This window comes from Pelodiscus sinensis, chromosome 1 (genome assembly GCF_049634645.1).
Source record: "Pelodiscus sinensis isolate JC-2024 chromosome 1, ASM4963464v1, whole genome shotgun sequence".
NCBI classification, from domain to species: domain Eukaryota; kingdom Metazoa; phylum Chordata; order Testudines; family Trionychidae; genus Pelodiscus; species Pelodiscus sinensis.
This window is the reverse complement of record NC_134711.1, coordinates 332,515,647-332,543,450: the sequence shown is the minus strand read 5'-3', so window position 1 is coordinate 332,543,450 and position 27,804 is coordinate 332,515,647. Positions and strand designations below refer to the sequence as shown.

Below are 27,804 nucleotides of genomic sequence, written 5' to 3'. Positions count from 1 at the left end.
GCACCAATAGTCTTTATTCTGCCAGGATTAAGGGAAGTCGAAGGGAGAGTTTGCTCCCTTCAAATTTCTGCAGCGTGGACAATGCCAAAATTTGAGTTAAAATACTTTGACTTCAGCTACGCAGTTAACGCAGCTGAAGTTGTATATCTTAATTCTAACTTATCTGCTAGTGTAGATCTACCCTAAGGCTACGTCTAGACTGGCATGATTTTCCGGAAATGCTTTTAACGGAAAAGTTTTCCATTTTCGGAAAAGACCATCTAGATTGGCAGGATGCTTTTCCGCAAAAGCACTTTTTGCGGAAAAGCGTCCATGGCCAATCTAGATGTGCTTTTCCGCAAAAAAGCCCCGATCGCCATTTTCGTGATCGGGGCTTTTTTGCGGAAAACAAATCTCTACTGTCTACACTGGCCCTTTTGCGCAAAAGTCTTTTGGAAAAAGACTTTTGCCCGAATGGGAGCAGCATAGTATTTCCCAAAAAGCACTGATTTCTTACAGTAGGAAGTCAGTGCTTTTGCGGAAATTCAAGCAGCCAGTGTAGACAGCTGGCAAGTTTTTCTGGAAAAGCAGCTGATTTTCCGGAAAAACTGGCCAGTCTAGACACAGCCTGAGTGTCAGGAGATATTACAGTTTGGGAATTGCTCTCTATTTCTCCATGAGAAGATAATCACTTCTGTTCTTTTGTTTTGGTCTTCTCTATCATACTCCTGCTCTCTTGTCTCTTTTCAATCTGTCTTCATATGACAACCTCTACCATTTTCACAGTGCATCTCGAAAGCCCTCTTTCTATCTGCTATGTCCTTTAGAGTGACTGGGTGACCAAAAGCTTGGTAATTCTCCATCCTATTCCATTTGCACCTGAATATTTTTTGTTTTAGACACAGTTTCAAATCAACACCTGTTTCTATTGAGCTGCCAGCAAGATGCCCAGACCATTACCCGAGGGGGGTTCTGGTTGGGAGGTCTCCCCCGGACGTATATTTTGGCAAACATTTGGTATTTTCCCACTCCCAAGTTTTTAGCAACTGGGTGAATGGGGAACTCCCTATAGCATAGACTTGCTAACCTGGGTTTTAGTGTCTTAAAGAACAAAGATGGATAACCAGGATCCACACCTGTGTTTCCTTCTGGTGCCTATTAATAGGGTCATAATTCAAAATGATCTGGACAAATTGGAGAAATGGTCTGAGGTAAACAGGATGAAGTTTAATAAAGACAAATGCAAAGTGCTCCAATTAGGAAGGAACAATCAGTTTCACACATACAGAATGGGAAGCGACTATCTAGGAAGGAGCATGGCAGAAAGGAATCTAGGGGTTATAGTGCACCACACACTGAATATGAGTCAGCAGTGTGATGCTGTTGCAAAAAAAGCAAACACGATTCTGGGATGCATTAACCGGTGTGTTGTGAGCAAGACACAAGAAGTCATTCTTCCGCTCTACTCAGCCCTAGTTAGGCCTCAGTTGGAGTATTGTGTCCAGTTCTGGGCACCGCATTTCAAGAACGATGTGTAGAAATTGGAGAGGGTCCAGAGAAGAGCAACGAGAATGATGAAAGGTCTAGAGAACATGACCTATGAAGGAAGACTGAAATAATTGGGTTTGTTTAGTTTAGAAAAGAGAAGACTGAGGGGGTACATGATAGCAGTTTTCAGCTATATAAAAGGGAGTCATAGAGAGGAGGGAGAAAACTTGTTCATCTTGGCCTCTGGGGATAGGACAAGAAGCAATGGGCTTAAACTGCAGCGAGGGAGGTTTAGGTTGGACATTGGGAAAAAGTTCCTAACTGTCAGGGTGGTGAAACACTGGAATAAATTGCCCAGGGAGGTTGTGGAATCCCCATCTCTGGAGATATTTAAGAGTAGGTTAGATAAATGTCTATCAGTGATGGTCTAGACAGTATTTGGTCCTGCCATGGGGGCAGGGGACTGGACTCGATGACCTCTCGAGGTCCCTTCCAGTCTTAGTATTCTATGATTCCATGATTATGTTTTCCCTCATCACATAGGTTTTATTAACATATGGAGAATCACGCAATCGGCCTTAGTAGGCTAATCATAACTCATTCCTCTGAATAGTCGCAATGATATTTTTTCCATGGGTGATCAATCTTTCTCAACCATGAGAACAACTTCTGGTAGTGCATATGTAACAGGTGGCTTTATAGCTCAAGCTGGGAAGGCTCCTAAACTAAGCTCTACAAGTCCCAGGTTTGGCTCTGCCTGCAGATGGTGACACATATGGGGTGTTATATTAACACTGTCTCTCCATCCAGGCATTTCTACTATGACCATCACCTGAGAACCTTGGTGCATATGAGAAGTCAGAAGAACATACCAGGGACACAATTGGACCCCTTCTCCTCTCTTCATGTCCAACACAAATAACTTCACCAACCCCTCCACCTTCATCCTGCTGGGCATCCCTGGCCTGGAGACGGCCCATGTCTGGATCTCCATCCCTTTCACCACCATGTTCACCATAGCTGTCTTGGGGAACTTCACCATCCTGTCTGTTGTGAAGATGGAGCCGAGCCTCCATGAGCCCATGTACTATTTCCTCTGCATGCTGGCTGTCAGCGACCTGGTCCTATCTTCATCCATCCTTCCCAAGACATTGGCAATCTTCTGGTTCAATTCCAGGGAGATCGATTTCAGTGCCTGCCTCACCCAGATGTACTTCATTCACAGCTTCTCAATAATAGAGTCTGGGATCTTCGTGGCCATGGCGTTGGATCGCTACGTGGCCATCTGCCATCCACTGAGACATTCCACCATCCTGACAAATCACATGGTGGCCAAAATCAGCCTGGCCGTGCTGCTGCGTGGTGCCATGCTTGTGCTGCCCTATCCCCTCCTGGCAAGGCAGTGGCCATATTGCAGAACCAATATTATCCCTGAGCCATACTGCTCACACATAGGCGTGGTGAATCTGGCCTGTTCTGATATTCGTGTGAGTAGTTACTACGGCCTCTTTGTGCTATTCTGTATGAGGGGTCTGGATGTGAGTTTTATTGCCATTTCCTATAGCCAGATCCTCAAGGCCATCTTCAGACTCCCCACAAAAGATACCCGGCTCAAGACTTTTGGGACCTGTGGTTCCCACCTTTGTGCCATCTTAGCCTTTTACATCCCTGGTCTTTTCATTTCCCTCATGTCCCGATTTGGTCAGAATGTGGCCCTGCATTTCCATGTTCTCATTTCCAACTTATATGTCTTGATGCCCCCCATGCTTAACCCCATCATCTATGGGGCGAGGACCAAACAGATTCGCAACAGGCTGCTCCGGCTCTTTACTCAAAAAGGACCTAAAGTTTTCCCCTGTTGCTCTCATTCTGAGACTGAGATCTGAGAAGAGCTGGCTGGTGATATGGTGCTGGGCCCTCTTTCCGAAATCACTCACCTCACCTTCAGAGAGACATTTAACTCTGTCCTCACCTCACCGTGCTGCGTCAGTTTGACAAACTGAAGAATCAGTCTTTGTACAACTCATTCATAGAATCATAGATTCCTAGGGTTGGAAGAGACCTCAAGAGGTCATCGAGTCCAGCCCCCTGCCCAAAGCAAGACCAACCCTAACTAAATCATCCCAGTCAGCAATTTGTCAAGCCAGGACTGAAAAACCTCTAGGGATGGAGATTCCACCCACTCCCTAGGGAACCCATTGCAATGCTTCCCCACTCGCCTGGTGAAATAGTTTTCTCCCCCTAATATCCAACAAAGACCTTCGCTCACTGCAATTTAAGGCTATTGCTCCTCATTCTGTCATCTGTCACCACTAAGAATAGCCTTTCTCCATCCTCTTTGGAACACCCCTTGAGTTGGTTGAAGGCTGCTATCAAGTTCCCCCTCACTCTTCTCTTCTATAAACTAAAGGAGACAAAATCCCTCAGACTCTCCTCTTATGTCATGTGCTTCAGCCCCCTAATCATTTTTGTTGCCCTCCACTGGATTTTCTCCAGTGTGTCCACATCCTTTCTGTAATGTAATGCCCAGTATTGGGAGCAATACTCCAGATGTGGCCTCACCAGTATCATATTAATTCATAATTTACTCAAGTGGTTGTCACAGAGGCCTCTTTTCCTGCCCCATCTATTACCCTTCAGACAGTGGTCCAAATGAAGAACATAGTGAAAACCACCTGGTAGCAGTGATTCTAATATGTTCTATGCCATCAAGTGCTAGCAATTCTCTTGTGCCATGTATATTGGCCAAAATTAGACAGTCTCTATGACAAAGTTTTAATGGACACAACTCAGATATTTGAAAATGCAACACTCAACCCTGTCAGGGAACATTTTAACTTGCCCCGGCACCCATTAAAAGAGCTCAAAGTTACCATATTATTACAAGCCAATTTCAAAAACCAGCTTGAAAGGGAAGCCGCAGAACTTAATCTCATTGACAGGTTTGATACCTGCAGTAGAGGTTTAAACAAAGACTTTACTTGGCTTATGCAGTACATTCCACATCCTAATGATATAAATAGCCAAGCACTGGGTACTTAAGGGTACTTAGAACCCATTCTGTCAGCTTCATTTAGCATGGACACTCTAATTGGCAATTTTTTCCCATTTTTTCCTTCTCTTTCTCTTCCCATCCCCTCTTTTTCTCTGCTATTTATTTTGCAACCTGGACCCCTTAACTCCATTCGTCTGAAGAAGTGGGTTGTGCCCACAGAAGCTCATGATTCTTTTGTTAGTTTCTAAGGTGTTGCAGGACTAGTCATTGTTTTTTACGTTTTATAATATAATTAACATTAACAACCCTGTGGCAGGAAAAGCACTACAGCATCACAACATGGGAGTGTCTAATTTTGTAAAGGGGAACAACACTAAAAGGAGGATGTTAGTTGAAGAGTTATTACAAAGCACACTCTGAAAAGTGAAATCCCTGCAAACAGCAGGGTAGCTTCTTAAAGACACCATAATAGCGGCTCAAAATAAAGGTCTCACCATGCTAATAGACATGGCAATATAACCGAAAAAGTGCCACCGTAGCTGAACTACAAAGCAAAAGAAGCAAAGCGCGTTAAAAATGCATCCTTGAAAGAGTGGATGTTAAATTCGAGTGAGGAAAATGGAAAGGGACATAAACTCTGGCAAATGAAGTATGAAGGGAACATTAGGAAGGCCAAAAGAGAATGTGAAGAACAGCTAGCCAAAGACGTCAAATGTAACAGCAAACCAGCTAGCAGGTGAAGGAACCATGAGGATGAACCTTCATGGGCCCTCTAAGAGGAATACTGTGCTGAGAATACTGAGTCGAGTGGAGAGAAAGAGTGGGGGGAAACTGGAAAGAATAAAGTAGGGGGAAGACACTTATTCCTCCTTGGAGGGGGATGATCCTTGATACATACCTTAGCTTTAGCTAAGTTTTTGATACGGCTGTGACTGTCCCCCCCACTTTATGAAAATTGGCTTATAAATATAACTATGTTTCACTCAGGGATGCTATAGACAAAACAACTCATGTAACCTACCAGTTGTAATGTTACCATCTGCTGGATCCTATTTTGGTGTGTGCATCATTCTTATATGTAAAGTGACATTTATGAACTATGAGACTGTTTGTTGTTTGAAATGTGCTAATCAGAGCCATTACTGATGCTTTGGAAACCTTAATGACCGGGTGATCAACTCAACAACGTGTAAACAGCCTTGTTTGCCCTGTAAGTTCACTATGACCATACCACGTGGTACTTGGATTCCAGTCGGAGACAGTTTTCCATGGATGGAGAATGGAGAAAGATTCCCACCATGGGTGAAGACTATTTAAGCAAGAGGAAGTTATCAGGTCTTTGTTTTCAGTTGGTCTGGGGAACGGCCTGGCGCACTAAAATACAAAGAGCATTCTAAAGAGGGCTGGAAATCCAAGTAAAAAAGATCAATTTTGACCTATAGACTAGCCTCAATAAGAACAGCTCTTTCGGAAAAGAATCTACTTTCAATACGATTTTAGTGAATTAGGACTAGCTATGCATTTTCTTTTCATTTTGATTTTTAATAACTTAATCTGTCTGTTTTCTCTTGTAACCATTTTAAACCTCCTTTTTGTGTTAAAAAACCCTTCCATTTATTCTCAGGCTCCGTGTAAATAATTATTACCTGCGGGAGTGTGACAACCAGTGTGTCTGTCTCTCTCTCAAAGATAAAGAGGACAAACATCCTCATGAGCTTTCTTTGCGTAAAGCTTTTACTCAGAGAAGGATGGGTTTATTTTAGGTTTTGATCCCTTTTCAGGGTTGGTTTCCTGGGAGTTAAGCCCTAGAACCGCATCCTCCCAGAGTGGAAGTGGTTTAGGGTGAGCATTGCTCTTTAGGGAGGTGGTAACACCAACTCTGTGTCTTGTCTGGGGGAGACCAGAGAATCTGGCCCGGAAGGACAGGATGGTGGGAAGATGCAGAGGTCAAGAAGAGAGGTGTCAGTGGCATGTGCAGCACATCGGGGAACAATCCAAAGGAGTCTTCTGTGACCACACCCCATCACAACGGTCTCCCACAGGATTCTTTCTAGCACATTAAAGAAGTACGGCTTGGGTGAATGGACGATAAGGTGGAAAGAAAGGTGGCTGGATCGTTGCACTCAATGAGTAGCGATCAACAGCGCAATGTATAGGTGGCAGCCAGTATCAAGTGGAGTGCCCCACGGGGAGGTCCTGGGACAGCACAGGGGGACCCGATCAGGCAACAGGACTTGTAGGGGAATCGCACTGGGGCAGGTCCCTTGGGAGAAAGGTCCCTGACACTCATGTGGCCACTGCCCAAGCTCCATGGCATCTCCACAGCACAGCCAGGGGCTGAACAGGGGGCAGGTACATGCGAGGGCCACACTGGGACCTGCCCTGACATCCCAGTGATGGGTGTTCGTGGTGTCCTGCTGCTACCGAACACCGGGTGGGGTGACGTGTTTCCCTTTAGCCTTTCCCGTTTGGTACTTTCAGAGGGTTGCTGTTTCATGAATTGTACTTGCCTGAGCAGAGACGTGTCCAGAGCAAGGAGAGCACCTCAGAGTGAAGGCAACCTAGGCCCTGTCCTATGATTTCCAACAAGATCGGGTAAAATCCCCATGAATTCTGAGTCCAGCTTTTTCGAGGCTGACGCAGGAGAGTGGAAGGGAAGCCCTTTCAGGCAGGCCTCTGGATGACGACAGTGGGAGCGAGGACATACATCCTTTCTATAAAAAAACCAACAAATGGTCTGGTAGCACTTTATAGACTTACAAAACATGTTGATGGGATCATGAGCTTTTGTGGGCACAGCCCACTTCTTCAGATGACATAAGAACATAAGAACGGCCATACTGGGTCAGACCAAAGGTCCTTCTAGCCCAGTATCCTGTCTGCCAACAGTGGCCAACACCGGGTGCCCCAGAGAGGGTGGACCGAAGACACGATCAAGCGATTTGTCTTCTGCCATCTCTCTCCAGCCTCTGACAAACAGAGGCCAAGAACACCATTTTATCCCCTGGCTAACAGCCTTTTAAAGACCGAACCTCCATGAAATTATCTAGCTTCTCTTTAAACTCTATTATAGTCCTAGCCTTCACAGCCTCCTCTGGCAAGGAGTTCCACAGGTTGACTACACGCTGTGTGAAGAAGAACTTTCTTTTATTAGTTTTAAACCTGATATCCATTAATTTCATTTGGTGTCCTCTAGTTCTTCTATTTAGGGAACTAATAAATAACTCTTCTTTATCAGGCCTCTCCATACCACTCATGATTTTATAGACCTCTATCATATCCCCCCTCAGTCTCCTTTTCTCTAACCTGAAAAGTCCCAGTCGCTTTAACCTCTCCTCATATGGGACCCGTTCCAAACCCCTAATCATTTTAGTTGCCCTTTTCTGAACCCTTTCCAAGGCCAAAATATCTTTTTTGAGGTGAGGAGACCACATCTGTACACAGTATTCAAGATGTGGGTGTACCATAGTTTTATACAGGGGCAGTAAGATATTCTGGGTCTTATTTTCTATCCCTTTCTTAATAATTCCAAGCATCCTATTTTCCTTTTTGACCGCCACTGCACACTGCATGGAAGTTTTCAGAGAACTGTCCACGACAACTCCAAGATCTCTTTCCTGATTTGTTGTAGCCAAATTTGCCCCCATCATACTGTACGTATAGTTGGGGTTATTTTTCCTGATGTGCATTACTTTACACATTCAATTTCATTTGCCATTTTGTTTCCCAATCACTCAGTTTGGTGAGATCCTCTTGGAGTCCCTCACAGTCTGCTTCTGCCTTCACTATTCTAAACAGTTTAGTATCATCTGCAAATTTTACCACCTCACCACTTACCCCTTTCTCCAGATCATTTATGAATAAGTTGAAAAGGATTGGTCCCAGGACAGACCCTTGGGGGACACCACTAGTTACCCCTCTCCAATCTGAAAATTTACCATTTATTTCTACCCTTTGTTTCCTGTCTTTTAACCAGTTCTCAATCCAAGAAAGGACCTTCCCTCTTACCCCATGGCCATGTAATTTACACAAGAGCCTTTGGTGAGGGTCCTTGTCAAAGGCTTTCTGAATATCTAAGTATACTATATCTACTGGATCCTCCTTATCCGCATGCTTGTTAAGCCCTTCAAAGAACTCTAAGGGTATGTCTACACTACCCTCCTAATTCGAAATAGGAGGCTAATGTAGGCATACCGCACTTGCAAATGAAGCCCGGGATTTGAATTTCCCGGGCTTCATTTGCATAAGCGGGGCTCCGCCATTTTTAAACCGCCGCTCGTTCGAACCCCGTGCAGCGCTGCTACACGGGGCATGAACTAGGTAGTTCGAACTAGGCTTCCTAGTTCGAACTACCGTTACTCATCATTCTGCGCGGCACGGGGTTCGAACGAGCGGGGATTTAAAAATGGCGGAGCTCCGCTTATGCAAATGAAGCCCGGGAAATTCAAATCCCGGGCTTCATTTGCAATTGCAGTATGCCTACATTACCCTCCTATTTCGAATTAGGAGGGTAGTATAGACCTACCCTAATAGATTACTAAGACAGGATTTCCCTTTACAGAAACCATGTTGACTTTTGTCCAACAAATTATGTTCTTCTACATGCTTCACAATTTTATTCTTTACTATTGTTTCATGACTGGAGTTATGACTAGGGGATATGAAAACTCGAAATAAATAGGAGAGGGAAGGAGAGGGGGGAGAAAAAGAAAAAAAAAAGGTAATAAGACAGGGTGTGTGAGACAGGGCATCATTAAGTATGTGGAGAATTGGTACTCAAACCTAAGCAGATCAAAGTCAATAGATAGATGCTACGACAGGAAGGCTACCACTCACAGAGCTATTAGCATCTTCAGTGGTTATGAAGTAGGTCATGTCCTAGCCAGCCCATATCACGATTGAGTCCATTAGCATGTGAATTGAATGTGTGGATGAACGGGGATTCCAATCCTTCCCTGTGTATTTGGCTTGTGGCGCTGGCCTGTGACAAGACAGCCACATGCAGATCCACATGTTTTGTTAGTCTATAGTGCTACCAGACCATTTGTTGATTATTTCTGTCACAGACGAACTCGGCTACCCCCTGAATATCTGTCCTAAAGTCAATTCCACCAGGGTGGTGCATACGCCAGGAAAGTTCTGCACAAAAGGGACCCTTCACCCTCTCGCCTCTCTGAGGAGTTTTTCAAAGGACGGGCCTCACTTTTCTCTGCAGGTGAAACTTTTACCTATTTCACACGTTGAAAGTATACATGGCTCTTTGCATTTCTGCAACTGTGTGTGATAACCTGATAGCTCCACTGGACAGGGGTTGTGGTGGTTTGGGAGGTTTCTGAAACTAGTTTCCCAGGATTCACTCCTCCCGGAAGTGGGAAAGCACAATCTCCAGCTATTTCTGAAAACCTCACGTTCACCTTGAGAGAAAAACTCAGGTTCCCTCTTCCAGCCTTTCCTCGGCTTCCCACCCAACACCCAGACCATGCCAAAGAGGTCATCAATTAAACCCTTGGCAAGGCACACAGACCGTGGTTATGGGAGGGAAGTTAGGACTGCTGATTCTGTCACCCTGCTACTGAATCTCTGTGTGACTGTGGCCAAATCTGTGCCTCAGTTTACAATGAGATTTGGTTCGTAGTGACTTTCTTTTGCTAAGTGTCATGATTGCTACTGATGAGAATCACTGATGAGAATCACTGGTCACTTAGTGCCAGCCCATGTGCCTGTAGAAAGTGATTTTCACGCCCCACACTCATCTGTCTCCAGAACTGTATGTTCACTTTCTACCTGTCCTGCCTGCGCATTTACATGGTACAAGAGACATAAGAATATAAAAACGGCCATTCTGGGTCAGACCAAAGGTCCATCCAGTCCAGAGTCCTGTCTGCCGACAGTGGCCAATGCCAGATGCCCCCAGAGGGAGTGAACAGAACAGGGAATCATCCAGTGATTCCTCCCTTGTCACCCATTCCCAGCCTCTGACAAACAGAGAGTAGGGACACCATTCTCATCCATCCTGGCTAATAGCCATTGATGGACCTAACTCCATGAATCTATCTAGCTCTTTTTTAAAACTTATTAAGTCCTGGTCTTCACAGCATCCTCTGGCAAGGAGTTCCACAGGTTAACTGTGCGCCGAATGAAGGAAAACTTTCTTCTGTTTGTTTTTAGCCTGCTATTGATAAATTTCATGTGGTGACCCCTATTGTTTATGTTATGGGAACTGTTAGAATTGAAGGTTTTATTCTTTTTTACATTTGTATTTTAGGTTTAGTAATGTAGTAATGTAAGGTAATATATATAATCATAGTTAATATTGTAGTAAGTCAAATCCTTTAGTTACATATATATCTTCTATATTTCCTTGTTCTAAAGTTTAGTAATTAAAGAGACAGGATCTCGTATTGTGTCTATGTCAATAAGATTAGAGGCGTGTTGAAGACCTGAGCCGTCAGTGTGAAGTGTTTTAATAAAGGCAATTTACAATGCTGTTTGCTTTTGTTTAATATAAAACGTTGCTGTTTGTAACTCTGTGAAAGACTGTTTGTATGAATGAAATACGGTGTGAAGGTCATCGTGAGAGCCAGATGGTCAAGAGAGAAGGGGGAGAATGTGGGGTGAAGACAAACTGTAAAAGACTGGCTGCGAAGAAACATATCGGCATCAGAAAAACCATCAGTACATACCCACAGTCAAGAATTGATCAGACTGGCAGAATTGATGGCTCTAAAGGTGAAGGGCGGGCACCCCTGAAAACAACGGATTAAATCCAGGACAGGATGATTGACATCAACAAGATAACATTCCGGTCAAAGGCTGACAGAGAGGGATCCATAGACATCAACAGAGAAAAGGATTATAAAAGCAGGGTGCCTTGCTATGGAGTTTTGGGTTTGTCTTGCCACCAACTCCAGAAGAGCATCAGATCGATTGACCAACAAAGGTCCTGCTTCCCTTCTGTGATCAATCTGGCTGGCCACTAGATTGATACAGACTCTGGACTGGCAGCTATGACATTGTCTAGTGGGACTGTGTATGCATGGTGTTTGTGTGGGTAAGTGATTGAAAAGCATATGCAACTGTTGTATTCTCAATAAATACAGCATACTGTCTTTTCCCCTATAAAAGATCTCGTGTGCTTCGTTTAAGCAGATAACTTTTCCTTATTCACTTTTTCCACACCAGTCATGATTTTATAGACCTCTATCATATCCCCTCTTAGTCTCCTCTTTTCTAAGCTGAAAATTCCCAGTCATTAACCTCTCTGCATATGGGACCCGTTCCAAACCCGTACACATTTTTGATTGCCTTTTTTTAACCTTTTTCAATAACAATATTTCTTTTTTTGAGATAAGATGACCTCATCTGCATGCAGTCTTCAAGATGTGGGCGTACCATGGTTTTAAATAAAGGCAATAAGATATTCTCTGCCTTATTCTCTTTCCCTTTTTTAATATTCCTAATATTCTGTTTGCAACCCTAACCCTATGGAGATCTTGGTGTTATCCCTAGTATTCTTAGTAGCCAACAATAATTTTTACATTTTACACAAGTACACAGAGCAGCCAATTCCTCTGACTCAGCCCAGAACCCAGGAGTTCTCATCTTCCTTAGTAAAGGTCCCTTAATTGCTGTTTACTCCCAACGCTGGATAAATAGCCCAGACGTCAAGACATGGAAGGAGTCACGGGAGAGTAACTGACAAGAAAGTCTTTGTTCTCCACCCTGGTTACATCCAGATGCCGCTTCTCCCATAGAGGCTGAGTGAACCCCACTGGGACTGCCCAGAGCTGTGATATAACCAGTGCACAGCCCTGTGCTGGTTCTCAGCGTGGGATGCTGCTGCAGATGGTGAGGTGAGAGAGGTGCAGGACACAGCTGCCTGAAGGGGATTCCCAGAAAAGACAATTTGGTCTCAGAATTCCCAGGTACCATCTCTTGCTGAGGAGCTCCCCTGCTTAACAAAGCCAGTGCTATATGGGTATGATGGGATAGACAGTAAGTCTGGGTCCTTTCTGCTTTGCACAGACACTAAACGTTCTGGGGTCCTTCCAATGTTGTAGAGCTCTCATTTTTTTCCCAGAAAAATTTCTGTTAGTACATTAAATGCCTAAGGGTGTGTCTAGACTACACCTCTCTGTCGACAGAGAGATGTACATTAGGCACATCGAAATTGCTCACGAAGCAGGGATTTAAATATCCTGTGCTTCATTAGCATAAACATGGCCACCACTTTTTTTTGAAACTGAGTTAAAAAAAAAAGGCAGTCTAGACGCAGATCTGTCTAAAATAACCCCTTTTTTTTACAGATCCTGTAAACCTCATTTTTTGAGGAATGTAGGATCTGTCAAAAAAGGGTTTAGTTTGAACAGATCCACATCTAGACTGCCGTTTCAAAAAAAAGTGAAAGCGGTGTTTATACTAATGACGCGCAAGATATTTAAATCCCTGCTTCATTACCAATTTCGATGTGCTTGATTTGCATCCCTCTGTTGACGGAGGGATGCAGTCTAGACATAGCCTCAGAGACTGTTAAGTTCATTACATCTGCAGGGTTCCTTTGATCAACCAAATATCTACTGTCATTAAAGACAAAATCAAGCTCATTTGACAAGACCTGTTTTCCATAAACACTGTTGTTGACTGGCATTATTTAAATTCTTTGAATTCTTTAACTAGTTCTGGGCACCACATTTCAAGAAAGATGTGGAGAAATTGGAGAGGGTTCTGAGAAGGTCAATGAAAATGATTAAGATCTAGAAGACATGATATATGAGGGTATGTCTACACTACCCCGCTAGTTCGAACTAGCAGGGTAATGTAGGCATACCACACTTGCAAATGAAGCCCGGGATTTGAATTTCCCGGGCTTCATTTGCATAAGCGAGGAGCCGCCATTTTTAAAACCCCGCTGGTTTGAACCCCGTGCAGCACGGCTACACGGGGCACGAACTAGTTAGTTCAAACTAGGCTTCCTAGTTCGAACTACCGTTACTCCTCATTTCACGAGGAGTAACGGTAGTTCGAACTAGGAAGCCTATTTCGAGCTACCTAGTTCGTGCCCCGTGTAGCCGCGCTGCACGGCGTTCCAACCAGCGGGGTTTTAAAAATGGCGGCTCCCCGCTTATGCAAATGAAGCCCGGGAAATTCAAATCCCGGGCTTCATTTGCAAGTGCGGTATGCCTACATTACCCTGCTAGTTCGAACTAGCGGGGTAGTGTAGACATACCCAGGGTGGTTAAACACTGGAATAAATTGCCTGGGGAGGGAGTGGAGTCTCCATCATTGAAGATTTTAAGAGCAAGTTAGATCGACATCTATCAGGGATGTTATAGATGGTGATTGGTCCTGCCGTGAGGGCAGGGGACTGGACTTGATCTTTCGAGGTGCCTTCCAGTTCTCATATTCTATGACTCTATGACTCCATGATTTTAATATATATAATAATATCATTGTTGTAACCTTAGCTCTGCTTGATTTTTCATTGCCTTTAACATCCTTTATCAATTTTCATAACTTTCTATTTGTAATGCTTGCAACTGATTTTCCCAGTTTACTATATATTTCCCAGTTTACTATATAAACTTTTGCCCAGTTTACTATATATTGCTTCTCCCCAATTGCTGCCTGCAATTTGCAACTGAAGCATGTTTTTGTCCAAAGTTCTCTAACTTCTTGACTGTGGAATAGTGGCTTTTAGCTGTCTAATAAACTCTTTTTAAGAATTCTCAATTTATGTTAGCATTTTTCTATCTCATTTTTCCTCCAATCACTTTTGGTGATAATTTTTTTTCAGCTTTAGGGGATCAGCCCTTTTGAAACACTAAGGACTGATCTACACTAGACCAGGAAGGTCAGCTTAAGGTACGTGACTGCAGCTACGCAAAATGAGTACCTGGAGTTGGCTTACCTTAAGCTGATCCTTGATGGCGTCCACACAGTGGGAGGACAACAGGGTCTTCTCTTATTCCTCACAAAAGGAAGAATAGCAGATGACGGCGGGGGCTGCCCTCAGCATTTAATTTAGGGGTCTATACCAGACTCACTAAATCAAACGCCAGAAGATCGACCCCTGGGGTGTCGACCTTCCTGTAAGTATAGACAATGCCCTACGTGTCTGGAGATATTGCTGGTTGCGAACTGTTTTCTGTTTCTCCATTTGAACGTAATCAGTTCCATTCTTTTGTTTTGTTTTCGTCTCGATCATTTGCCTGATTTTTTGTCTCTTCTCTAAAGTAAACACTCCCAGCTGTTTCTGTCTGTCCATCTATAACAGCCTCCACCATTCCCGCCACCTGTCTTGAGAATTCCTCTTTCTATCTGCTATATTCTTTAGAATGACTCGGTGACAGAAACTGAGGGAATGTCCAGACCAAGTCATTCTCCACCCCATTCCTTTGGCACCTGAATATTGTTTATTTTGGCCATTGTGCTGAATCATCGGCTGGTTCCATTGAGCTGCCAGTAATGACGCCCAGGCCTTTCCCTGAGAGGTATCCTAAATGGGAACTTATCCCCTGGCACATCCTGGGAAGTATTTATCTCCCTTTCCCTGATTTTGAGCAACTGGTTTAGTGGAGAGCTCCCCATATCATGGACTGTCTAGCTTGGCTTTTCTTGCATTAAGGAACAAAGATAGATAACCAGTATCCACACTTGTGCTTCCGCCTGGTGTCTATTAAGATTACCCTCATCACAGTATATAGGATGTATTGACATATGGAACTGCCATTCATAGGTTGCTCGTAACTCACTTCTCTGGATAATGAAAATAGCATTTCTAGTGTCTGACAAGTGATTAATCCACTCCACCAATGAGAACAACCTCCAGCAGTGCATGTCGTGTCTCATACGAACATTGTCTCTCCATTCAGGAATCGTGCTGTGACCATCACCTGAGACTCTAGGTACATACAAGAAGTCAGGGGAATGAACAGGTGCTTCAGAGTTGGACAACTTCTTTTTACTCCATGTCAGATTCCAACACAACTGATCTCACCAGCCCCTCCTCCTTTATCCTGCTGGGCATTCCTGGCCTGGAGGTGGCCCATGTCTGGATCGCCATCCCCTTCTGCACCATGTATATCATAGCCATCTTGGGAAACTTCACCATCCTGTTCACTGTCAAGATAGAGCCGAGCCTCCGTGGGCCCATGTACTATTTCCTCTGCATGCTGGCTGTCACTGACCTGGTCCTGTCCACCTCCACTCTGCCCAAAACATTGGCAATATTCTGGTTCAATTCCAGGGAGATAGAATTTAATGCCTGCCTCACCCAGATGTTCTTCCTCCACTGCTTCTCAGTGATGGAGTCTGGGATCTTCGTGGCCATGGCCTTTGATCGTTATGTGGCCATCTGTGATCCCCTGCGACATTCCACCATCCTGACGAACCCCGTGGTGGCCAAGATCAGCCTGGCCGTGATGCTGCGTGCTGTCATTTTCACATTGCCCTATGCCTTACTGGCAAGGCAGTGGCCATACTGCAGAACCAACATCATCCCTGAGCTGTATTGTGTGCACATAGCTGTGGTGAACTTGGCCTGCGCCGACATTCGTGTCAGCAATTACTACGGTCTCTTTATGGTGTTCTTTGTGAGAGGTCTGGATGTGATTTTTATCACTGTATCCTATGTCCAGATCCTCAGGGCCATCTTCAGCCTCCCCACCAAGGACGCCCGGCTCAAGACTTTTGAGACCTGCAGCTCGCACCTCTGTGCCATCTTGGCCTTCTACATCCCTGGACTTTTCATCTCCCTCATATATCGATTTGGCCAGAATGTGGCCCTGCATTTCCAAGTTCTCATTTCCAACCTGTACCTCTTCATGCCCCCCATGTTAAACCCCATCATCTACGGGGTGAGGACCAAACAGATCTGGAACAGGCTGCTCCGGCTCTTTATTCATAAAGGTACCTAAAATTTCCCCTGGTTCTCTGGCTCTGAGGTTCACCGTAGTGAAGAGGTGGTTGGTGATATGGTGCTGGGCTCTTCTCCGTGAATCCCTGACTGGGGAGACAAAGAGACATTATACATTGTCCTGACCTCACTGTAATGAGTCAGGGTGATAAACTGAGGAAAATATCTTTGTACAACTCATTAATTCATAATTAATTGCTGCTAAGCTGATCCCTGAGATTCCTTCCCCTTCCCCATCAATTTTCCCAAGTCCCCAACTCCTTCATAACCCCTTCCCACAAAATTTCTGCCTTTGTTCTACCTCATCCGCCAACACCTCAGACCTCTTGCTCTCTCCTTGATCCCCAACCCCACTCTTTCCCTGGATCATCTCCACCTCCCTCCCTTGCCAAGTGGGCTCCTTCTGCTGTGACCGGAGCTGCTGAAGCCCGACAAGGAACCTGTCATGAGGGCAGGGAGGATGCAGCAATGGGGCCAACAGACCAGTCAGGGGCAGAGAAGGAAGCCACAAAGCCATGTAGAAGCTGCTGGGGGTCAGAGCAGAGTTGTGTTGAAGGCAGGCAAGATTGTGCATCGTACAGCTGGTGGGCCCGACAGCTCAGATACAAAGCCTTGAAAAAAGAGAACATTGTGTTATTGTCTTTCTTATTCATCTATACCAGGGGTGGCCAAACCGAGGATTGCGAGCTGCATGCGGCTCTTCTCCCACCCTTCCCACCCTCCCTCCTACCAGGTGCAGCTCGCGAGCTGCCTCCCCTCCCCCGTGGCTCAAAAGATGCCCCCACGAATCCAAAAATGGCCCTCTCCTCCCAGCTCCCTGTGCTGACCTGGGCAGGGAAGCCATCCAGCACAGCCATTAAAGCAGCATAAATAAAGATGGCAGCAGGTGGCAGGAACCAGCTGTGCCCAAAAAGCCTCAAAATGTGGTTTCTTAAAGGGGCAGAGCCTTTTTTTTTGTTCAACAACTTTGCACTGGATCTACTGCTATTTTGGCTCTTTGCTCAGAATGGGTTGGCCACCCCTGATCTATACCTCCCTATTGGGGGCCTGTAGCTGGTAGGGTCTCCTCAATGACTGTGACTTGGGAGCCCTTTGCCCTTAGCATGGGAAGGGATCCGTTTTGAAGCTAGGTGGACAACAGCTGTGAGAGATGGAAGGATACGCCCCCACATTATCTGGGAAGCTGGGATGCTGGGCAGAGGCCATGGTGGAGGGAGATAAATGGATCCCCTTCCATACATAACAATTTACGCACGTACATGACACCTTCTCTGGAACCCTTTGCCTAGGGGCTGACACTGACCCATGAAGCTGAGTACAAGCCATAAGTGTGGTCTCCGTAAGCACCCCAGTGCTTGGCTCACCATCCAGACACTGGTCTCCATCACGATCATTAACTAAAAACTAATGCTCTAATCTCAAGAGAGCAGCTCTTAGCTGGGTCAATATATAACTCAGATCTTACCCAATAATCATGTTGCTGTCCATCCATAGTAACCAAAACCAGAAGACTTAATAAAGGAAAAGAAGAAGTGATAAAGGTTTAAAACTAATAAAAGAAAGTTCTTCTTCACACAGCGTGCAGTCAACCTATGGAACTCCTTGCCAGAGGAGGCTGTGAAGGCTAGGACTATAATAGAGTTTAAAGAGAAGCTGGATAAATTTATGGAGGTCAGGTCCATAAAAGGCTATTAGCCAGGGGATAAAATGGTGCCCTTGGCCTCTGTTTGTCAGAGGCTGGAGAGGGATGGCAGGAGACAAATCGCTTGATCATTGTCTTCGGTCCACCCTCTCTGGGGCACCTGGTGCTGGCCACTGTCGGTAGACAGGATACTAGGCTAGATGGACCTTTGGTCTGACCCAGTATGGCTGTTCTTATGTTCTTATGATACATTCGGTTAATAATAGATTATCTGCAATGAACTGGAGAGAGTTTGTCTGTCTGTCTGTCTCTGTTCGTTTGTTGAAGTACTTCTCCAAAACGGTGGGGAAAGATACACAGCTTCCTCTGATCAGAACTTAAAGCAAGCTAAGGGTGTGGTTGTGCCAGGACAAAGAGATGTGCCTGGAACGGGATTGCTTCTGAGAAAACTGAACAGAAAAGAGACAGAATCACGAGACGTGTGAAAGGGAGCCAGGTGGGTGTGTGCAAAGCTTCCTACCCCTTACACACCCTTTAGGGATGGCAGGCTGAGAGTTGATGCTCCCCCACCCCTGATTTGTACGTGAACATTGCTGGCTGTTCCTCTCCACCAGGGAGCAAGGGGGAAAGTGCCCAGTTTGCTGCATTCCTCACTCTGCCCAGGGAGTGCAGGGGCAGGTGAACCTGGACCTGCCCCTGCGAGGGGACATGCCCCCTGTGACACGTCTCTTCCCTGTGCTTTATGAAATTGGCTTATACATATAAATATGCATAAATCAGAGATGCTTTGGACAAAATACCTCGTGGAACCTGTCAATGTTACAATCTGCTGGATCTGTACAGCCTAATTTTTGGTGTATGTATCATTCTTGTATGTAAAGGTGTAAATATGAAGTATGAGACTGTTTATGCTTTTACATGTGCTAATGAGAGCCATTACTGATGCCTTAATGACTGGGTGATTGACTCAACAATTTGTAAATAGCCTTGTTTGTCCTGTAAGTCCAAAGGTGGCTGTACTAGTAAGACACGTGACCATTCCACCTGGAATTAGGATACCACTGTGAGCCAGGTACATTTCCATGGAAATTGGGATGTTGAAGTCTAATTGAGCAAGGGGAAGTTATCAGATCTTTGTCTTTGGTTGGCATGGGACACCAAAAAGTGAGCTGAGTACTTGGGTCAGGGTAAAAGAGTGTCTGACCTGAAGATTATGGGTCCGATAAGATCAGCTCTTTAGGTAAGAGGCTGTTTGTGGTAGTCTGGAGTTTATTAGAACTAGCTATGTGTTTTCTTTTCATTTTTATGTAGTAGCTTACTTTGATCTGTCGGTTTTCACTTGCAACCATTTAAATCCTACTGTTTGTACTTAATAAAAACACTTTTGTTTACTACCAAACCCTGTGTAGATAATTGTTTTCTGGGGGGGGGGGGGGGGGGAACGACAACCAGAGTGCATCTCTCTCTTTCATTGTTAAAGGTGGCTTACCGGAATGAGCTTCCCTTGTGTAACATTTTTACATAGTGAAAGATGGGTTTATTTGGGGTTTTGATCTCTTTTGGGGGTTGGTTTCCTAGGTGCTAAGCCCTAAAACTGCATCTTTCCAGATTTGAAGTGGTTCAGTGTCTTAAGGAAACTGCAAAAGTGGCGAGGAGTCCTGTGGCACCTTATAGACTAACTGAAGTGTTGGAGCATAAGCTTTCATGCTCTTGCATCTGACAAAATGGGTCTTTGTCCATGAAAGCTTATGCTCCTACACTTCAGTTAATCCAAAAGGTGCCACAGGACTCCTCGCCACTTTTGCAGATTCAGACTAACACGGCTCCCCCTCTGATACTTAAGGAAAGTGGTAACCTCAACTCTGTACCTTGCCGGGGGAGGGGGATGTGATGGGATATGGTCACAGATGGCCCTTTGGGATTGTTCCCTGGTGTGCTGATTATGCCACGGATACCTAAATTCTTGCTGGGTCTGCCCACAAACCTGTCCTGCTGGGCCAGACCCTCTGGCCTACCCCGGCTGTGGTGGCAGAGGGCTGAGGTATTCCTCTCTCTTCAGGGCAGCCCGCATACTGAACCCCTCATCCCTAGCCCCAGAGCAATGAGTGAAATGAAGCTTGTACCTTTTCATTGTATTCTGTTGTACAAAGAAAGGAGGAACGAGTTCTGTAAAAGTGAGCAGGAGGCACCTCTGAATGTTTCTGTTTTCCTTATCCCCCATACCAGTGATTAACACCCTCACCTGGAACACGGGAGGCCAACCAACCAGAGTGAGAGCCCACTCCAGAATATTCTCTTTCCCCAGGGCACGCACGTGGGATGAGGGAAACCTATGTTTCAGTCCTGGCCCCAAAAGAAGTAGAACTTCACCCGGGGACAGACCTCCAGCTGCTCTCTATCAACAGGATCGTTCGGTTGGTGCTGTTTTACTAAGTTTGTTCCCACAGTGGGACATCAGCGATTGTGATGGGTAGGCTGGTTTCTGATTTGGAGGGGCAAGTAGATTCCCATAGTTTACACCTTCCAGGAGCAGGATGCTCACAAACTCCAGATTCCTCTTGAGAAAAAGCTGAAAGCATGCTCTCCCAATCTTTCCTCTGCTCCCCACCCAACACACAGGCCATGCCGGAATGGGCATCCATTCCCCTCTTGCCATGACAGAGGCTGTGTCCAGACTCAGGGGTTTTTTCGGGAAAAGTAGACTTTTCCCGAAAAAACTTCCCCTGCGTCCAGACTCAAGCCGTGTTCTTTCGAAATTATTTCGAAAGAACGCGGCTTTTCTTTCGATGGCGGTAAACCTCGTTTCACAAGGAAGAACGCCTTCTTTCAAAAGTTCCTCTTTCGAAAGAAGGTGTTCTACAATGTAAAGAGGCCGTCTTCGAAAGAGAGCATCCAGACTCACTGGGTGCTCTCTTTCGAAAAAGCGGATTTCCTCTATCGAAAGATCCGCCTGCAGTCTAGACGCGATCTTTCGAAAGAGGCTCTTTCGAAAGATGCTTTCGAAAGAGCCTCTTTCGAAAGAAGCCTGCAGTCTAGACATAGCCAGAGAGACCATGGTCATGGCAGGGAAGTCAGGACTCCTGGTTCTGTCTGTTATCCTATCACTCAATCTCTGTGCAACCCTGCCCAAGTCCGTGCCTCAGTTTCCCTGTCAGTATAAAAGGGATAGGATCACAGTGACTTTCCTCTGCCAGGTGATTTGAAGATACTGTCGTGAAAGGGGCAGCACAGGATGATGATAGTTACTGAGGAGAATCACTGATCTCTAACAGCCAGGGTGCCTGCCGAAAGTGGTTTTGACACCTCACAGTCATCTGTCTCCAGACCTGTTGGTTCACTCTCTACGGGTATGTCTACACTGACACCCTAGTTCGAACTAGGGTGGCAGTGTAGACATACCCTACCTCTCCTGCCTGGCAATTACAAGATACAAGAGCCTATGGAAACCCTGGCATTATCCCTAGTTATCTTCGTAGCCAGCAATATTTTTTTCAATATACACAAATGAACAGAGCTGTCAATTTCTCTGACTCATCCCAGAGCCCAAGAGTTCATATCGCCCTTTGGGAAGGGCCCTTAATTACTGTTTACTTCAAAATCTGGATAAATAGCCCAGAGACACAGAGAGAGTCACTGGAGAGACACGGCCAAGAAAGTCTTTGTTCCCCAGCCTGTTTACATGCACATGTTGCTTCTCCCCTAGAGGGTGAGCGAACCTCCCCAGGATTGCCCAGAGATGTGTTATAAACAGTGCACACCCTTGTTGGCTTCTGGTGTGGGATGCCGGGCTGAGAGAGGTGCGGGACGCGGCTGCCTGAGGGGGATTCCCAGGGAAGACGCATCCCTCTCGGCACTCACAGATCTCTTGCTGAGGAGCTTCCCTGCTCGACAAACCCAGTGCAGCGTGGGCATGATGGGATAGGCAGTAAGTCTTCGTCCTTTCTGCTTTTCGCAACCACTAATCATGTTGGGGTCCTTGCCACAAGGGGGATGAGTTTGTTCCAATATTATTGGTTAAAATGTCCCTCTTTGCACATGGCCTGCAGCCCCAAGTCAGCTGCATTTAGGTTGCAAAGTGGATCCTTTAGTATGAAAGGTTTTAGTAGATGGACAATATTCTTTGGTCATGGACCATACTTCACTCTGCCAACACCAAGGAAAAAACTTCCTTTGGAATAAGACCTGAGTAAAGAACTCAGGAGCCAGCTGTGTGAATGCATAGACATGGTCAGCTTCTCCCCTTGCATCTTACAGCTCTGGCTGTTAATGGGGGGCTGTTGCATGACTTGTATCTGCTGAAAAGCAGGGAGGTGCTGGGGATCCCCACTAGAACACTTGAAGTTGGCTGAATAGTTACGACTGAAACTTTCCAAAAAACAAATCAGCCAGAAGGAGACAGCCAAGGACTTAAAGTTCAGCCAATTTACTGAGTCATTTTTCTTTTCGATTTCAAGTTATCAGGCAGCCTTAACTAAATATGAGGTCACCAAGATCACTAACAATCCTCTGTCCGTTTATGAATCCCATTCAGCTAAGATTTTTGCTCCAATAATAATAGGCATCGTGTGAAGAATTTTCTTATGCCAGTGTTATATATTGAGAATTTCAATGCAATTGAATGCTCCCTTGTTGGTGTGTTGAGACACAGTCCATAGAAATGCTTGATCTACTTCTATAGATCGATTTGTGGGGTGTAAGGCCAAAAGGGACCCTTAGATCATCCTGTCTGAAATTCTGTTTAACACAGGCTATTAAATTTCACCCTATTGTCTCTCTATTCAGTGATCTGTGTGTGAATAAAGCTTGGTGTAAACTAGGATCATGCATGATAGAACCATAGAGCCACAGGTTGAGAAAGGAACATATGGGTCAGCTCGTCTATCCCTCTGCAAAGATGACCTATTCCTTTTGTCCAAACCATCCCAGACTAATGATTATGCAGCCTCCTTTGGAAAACCTCAAGTGAAGGAGCGTCAAACATCTCCCTAGATACCCATTCCATTGTTGTGGTTTTATTAAAGTTAGGGATTTTTTCCCCTGAGTTTTCATTTAAATCTTCAGTAGTTTAAATCCATTTCCTCTTTGGCTGCCATCTGTCTGAAAGGAGAACAGTTCTCCCCCACTCTTCTAAGGGAAGCCTTTCAAGTGTTTGAAGAGCAATGTCAGGTCCCTCTTCAATCTTATAAGAACATAAGAACGGCCACACTGGGTCAGACCAAAGGTCCATCCAGCCCAGTATCTTGTCTACTGACAGTGGCCAATACCAGATGCCCCAGAGTGAGGAAACACCACAGGTAATTCTCACGTGATCCCTCCCTGGTTTCCCATTTCCAGACAAACAGAGGCTAGGGACACCAGTCCTACCCACCCGACTAATAGCCATTGATGGACCTAACCTCTATGAATCTATCTAGGTCTTTTTTAAACCCTATTATAGTCCTAGCCTTCATCACATCCTCTGGCAAGGAGTTCCACAGGTTGACTGTGCACTGTGTGAAGAAAAACTTCCTTTTGTTTGTTTTAAACTTGCTGCCTTTCATTTCATTCGATTGCCCGTAGTTCTTATATTGTGGGGATAAGTAAATAAATTTTCCTTATTCACTTTTTTCACACTTGTCATGATTTTATAGACCTCTATCATATCCCTCTCCCCTTAGTCTCCTCTTTTCTAAACTGATACATCCCAATCTTTTTAATCTCTCTTCATATGGGACACGTTCCAAACCCCTAATATTTTTATGCCCTGTTCTGAAACTTTTCCAATACTAATATATCTTTTTCAAAATCAGATGACCACATCTGTATGCAGTATTCAGGATGTGGGTGTACCATGGTTTTATACAGAGGAAATAAGATATTCTCTGGCTTATTCTCTATCCCTTTTTTAATGATTCCTAGCATTCCGTTTGCTTTTTGACTGCCACTGCACACTGGGGCTATGTCTAGACTGCAAGCCTCTTTGGAAAGAGCATCTAGACTACAACCAGTACTTTTGAAAAAGCAAGCTGCTTTTTCGAAAGAGAGCACTCAAGCAGTCTGGATGCTCTCTTTTGAAAAAGCACTGTTTGCATTAATCAGTGCCTTTTTTCAAAAGAGCACTTTTGGGAAAAGGCGTTATTCCTCATAAAACGAGGTTTTCCACGGTCAAAAAAACTGCCACGTTCTTTCACTTTACTTTCTAAAGGATGTGGCAGCAGTCTAGACACAGGGGAAGTTTTTTTTTGAAAAAACGCTGTAATATAGACACACTGAGTGGATATTTTCAGAAAACTATCCACAGTGACTCCAAGGTCTCTCTGGGTATGTCTACACTACCACTCTAGTTCGAACTAGGGTGGTTAATGTAGGCAACCGGAGTTGCAACTGAAGCCCGGGATTTGAATTTCCCGGGCTTCATTTGTATGTTGCCAGGCGCCGCCATTTTTAAATGCCGGCTAGTTCGGACTTCGTGCCCGCGGCTACACACGGCACGGACTAGGTAGTTCGGATTAGGCTTCTTATTCCGAAGGAGTACAGGTAGTTCGGAATAAGAAGCCTAATCCGAACTACCTAGTCCGTGCCGCGTGTAGCCGTGGGGCACGGAGTCCGATCTAGACAGCATTTAAAAATGGCGGCACCCGGCAACATGCAAATGAAGCCCGGGAAATTCAAAACCCGGGCTTCATTTGCAACTCCGGTTGCCTACATTAACCACTCTAGTTCGAACTAGGGTGGTAGTGTAGAGATACCATCTCTTGAGTAGCTGTAGCTAAATTAGTCTCCATCATATTGTATGTATAGTTGGGATTATTTTTTCCAATGTGCATTACTTTATATTTATCAACATTTTGCTGCCCAATAACTTAGTTTGGTGAGATCTTTTTGAAGCTCTTCACATTCTGCTTTGGTCTTAATTATCTTGAGCAGTTTGGGATCAGCTGCAAATTTTGCCACCTTATGGTTTACCTCTTTCTCTAGATCATTTATAAATATGTTGAATATGATGGGTCCCAGGACTGACCCTTGGGAGACCCTACTAGCTACTTCTCTCCAGTCTGAAAACTCCTCTTTTCCCAAGTGAACATGCCCATTACCTGCAGGCGTTGTCCATAGGGTACACATTCAATCTCTTCCACTGTCTTTGTCTTTTACTTTCAGAATCTTCCCAGATTTTCTGAATTGTCTATCTGTCTGCATATGGTAGCTTCCCTAATTCTGACATGCATCTGACGAAGTGGGTCTTTGCCCACGAAAGCTTATGCTCCTACACTTCAGTTAGTCTATAAGGTGCCACAGGACTCCTCGTCGCTTTTCCCTAATTCTGATAGATGATCTCAGGAACCCACGTACAAATTGATATGTCCTTTATAGACACGGGATGATCCAAACTGAGAACATGTCCCAAGCAGGTTACTCTCCATCCCACTCTTTAGGAATCTGTACATTGTCTTTGTTTTGGCCACTGCTGTGAAGGGTGCTTCTGTGGAGTTTCTATCAATGATGGTCAGCATGTTTTAGTTGGGATGTTTCCCTCTTGAAAATGTCTTGGAACAGGTTTGGATTTTTTGCCCTCTCTGGTTTGGACCAGCTAAGTGAATGGGGAGTTCCCTGCAGCATAGCTCTCTCGCCTCCATTAAGGGTCAATGAAACATAACTAGTATCCACCCACGAGTATCCTGCTGGTGTGTATTAATGTTTACCAGAGCACAACATAAAGGAATTATTGACAGCTGGGGCACCATCAAATCAACTGGCATTCGTAGGGTCCGTTCTTCACAGTTCATTTATCTTCATCATGAAAATATCCTGTTTCAATGTGTTAAGACCAATCCATCTGCTTCACCCATGAGAACAGCCTCTGGTAGTGCATGCCGTGTCTCATATTTATATTGTCTCTCTATTTAGGCATTTGTACTGCAGCCATCACCCTACACTCTCAGCACGTACAAGAATTTTATGGAATGAATGGTAGATAAAGGAGACACTGTTCTGGTACAGAATTATATTCCTGCTCTACTCCATGTCAGATTCCAACACCACAGCCTTCACCAACCCCTCCACCTTCATCCTTCTGGGCATTCCTGGCCTGGAGGCGTCCCATGTCTGGATCGCCATCCCTTTCTGCATTATGTACGCCATAGCCGTCTTGGGGAACTTCGCCATCCTGTATGTCGTGAAGATGGACCTAAGCCTCCATGGGCCCATGTACTATTTCCTCTGCATGGTGGCCATCACCGACCTGGTCGTCTCCTCATCCATCATGCCCAAAACGCTGAGCATCTTCTGGTTCAACTTCAAGGAGATCGATTTCAATGCCTGCCTCACCCAGATGTTCTTCATTCACGGATTCTTAGTGATGGAGTCTGGGATCTTCGTGGCCATGGCGTTGGATCGCTACGTGGCCATCTGTGATCCCCTGAGACATTCCACCATTCTGACAAACTCAGTGGTGACCAAAATTAGCCTAGCAGTAGTGCTACGTGGCAGTCTGCTTGTGCTTCCCTATTCCCTCCTGGCAAGGCAGTGGCCTTACTGTAAAACCAACATCATCCTGCACACTCACTGCGAACACATGGCCGTGGTGAAGCTGGCCTGCGCTGACACCCACATCAGTAGCTACTATGGCCTCTTTGTGTTATTGTTTGTGAGGGGTCTGGATGTCTTTTTTATCACCTTGTCCTATACCCAGATTCTCAGGGCCATCTTCAGCCTCCCCACGAAGGACGCCCGGATCAAGACTTTTGGGACCTGTGTTTCCCATCTCTTTGCTATCTTAGTCTTTTATATTCCACATCTCTTCTCCTCCCTCACACACAGGTATGGGACTAATGTGCCCCTACATTTTCACGTTCTCATTGCCAACATGTATCTCATGATGCCCTCCATGCTAAACCCCATCATCTACGGGGTGAGGACCAAACAGATCAGGTCCAGGCTACTCTGGCTCATTGCTCATAGAGGCACATAAAGTTTTCTCCTAGTGCTTGGCCTTTAGACGGAGATCTGGGCAAATCTAGCTGGTGACATGCTGTAGAGGCCTCTTCCCTGAATCACTGAATGAATAGTCAGAGAGACACTACAACTTTTCCTGGTCTCACAGTGCTCTTTAAAGAATCAGGTAAAAAAGCTGCAGCCAGAAAAAAAATAGGATACCACACAGCTCAATCTTCAGCCTTGTCGTGTTCGTTGACCAGGTATGCTGAATGCTGACATGCTGCCTAGAACTCTGCATAGAGGCCAATGATGTGGTGTAAGAAACTAAATGAGTGTACAGTATGACTTAAGGGTTCTGATTAGGGCCTTCAAATCAGTGATGGAATCAAATGAAAAGTCTTTCTGTAAATTTCCCAAGCAGGTTGGGGGTTATCAGTCCTTGCTCACAGCTTCCTTTGTGGAAGCCCAGCCAAGAGAAATTAAGATAAGATGGGGGGATCTCTCAGGGAACCTTTGATATTCTCTGCCCTGTGTGTGGAATGTTAGTGTCCCAAACAAAACCCACAGTTCATGTGCTTGGAAAATTATTATCCCAAGCTGTAGGCCAGAGTGGAATGATCATCACATATCCTCTGTCATGATCATGAGAGATGGCCAGCAGCCTGGGGACTAAAGGGTCAACTATACCTAAGCCAGATAGAGTCAGCCAATAAAAACACAGAGAGGGATTTCAAACTGGGACAAAGGAATTTTGGGGTTTTTCCCTCCTTTGTCTCAGGGCAGTTTCTTTCCAGCTACTGAGTGGGACAGACAAAACATCTCCCTCCAAGAAAAGACTCTTCACTATCTCTAAGTAGGGTGAAGTTTAGATAA

The 27,804-nt window shown here is 45.1% G+C and overlaps 3 protein-coding genes across 3 annotated transcripts; all 3 read left to right on the top strand.

Moving 5' to 3' along the window:
- Window positions 1-2,372: 2,372 nt before the first annotated feature.
- On the top strand, window positions 2,373-3,353 carry LOC142830743 (olfactory receptor 52R1-like). The gene has a single exon (XM_075937520.1). The coding sequence runs from the start codon at window positions 2,373-2,375 to the stop codon at window positions 3,351-3,353; it is 981 nt and encodes a 326-aa protein (XP_075793635.1).
- Window positions 3,354-15,429: 12,076 nt separating this feature from the next.
- On the top strand, window positions 15,430-16,377 carry LOC142827529 (olfactory receptor 52R1-like). The gene has a single exon (XM_075923132.1). It carries the CDS (start codon window positions 15,430-15,432, stop codon window positions 16,375-16,377), a length of 948 nt encoding a protein of 315 aa, XP_075779247.1.
- A 9,640-nt stretch (window positions 16,378-26,017) lies between these two features.
- Window positions 26,018-26,965, top strand: LOC102456304 (olfactory receptor 52R1-like). The gene has a single exon (XM_006130379.2). It carries the CDS (start codon window positions 26,018-26,020, stop codon window positions 26,963-26,965), a length of 948 nt encoding a protein of 315 aa, XP_006130441.2.
- The last annotated feature ends 839 nt before the right edge of the window (window positions 26,966-27,804 follow it).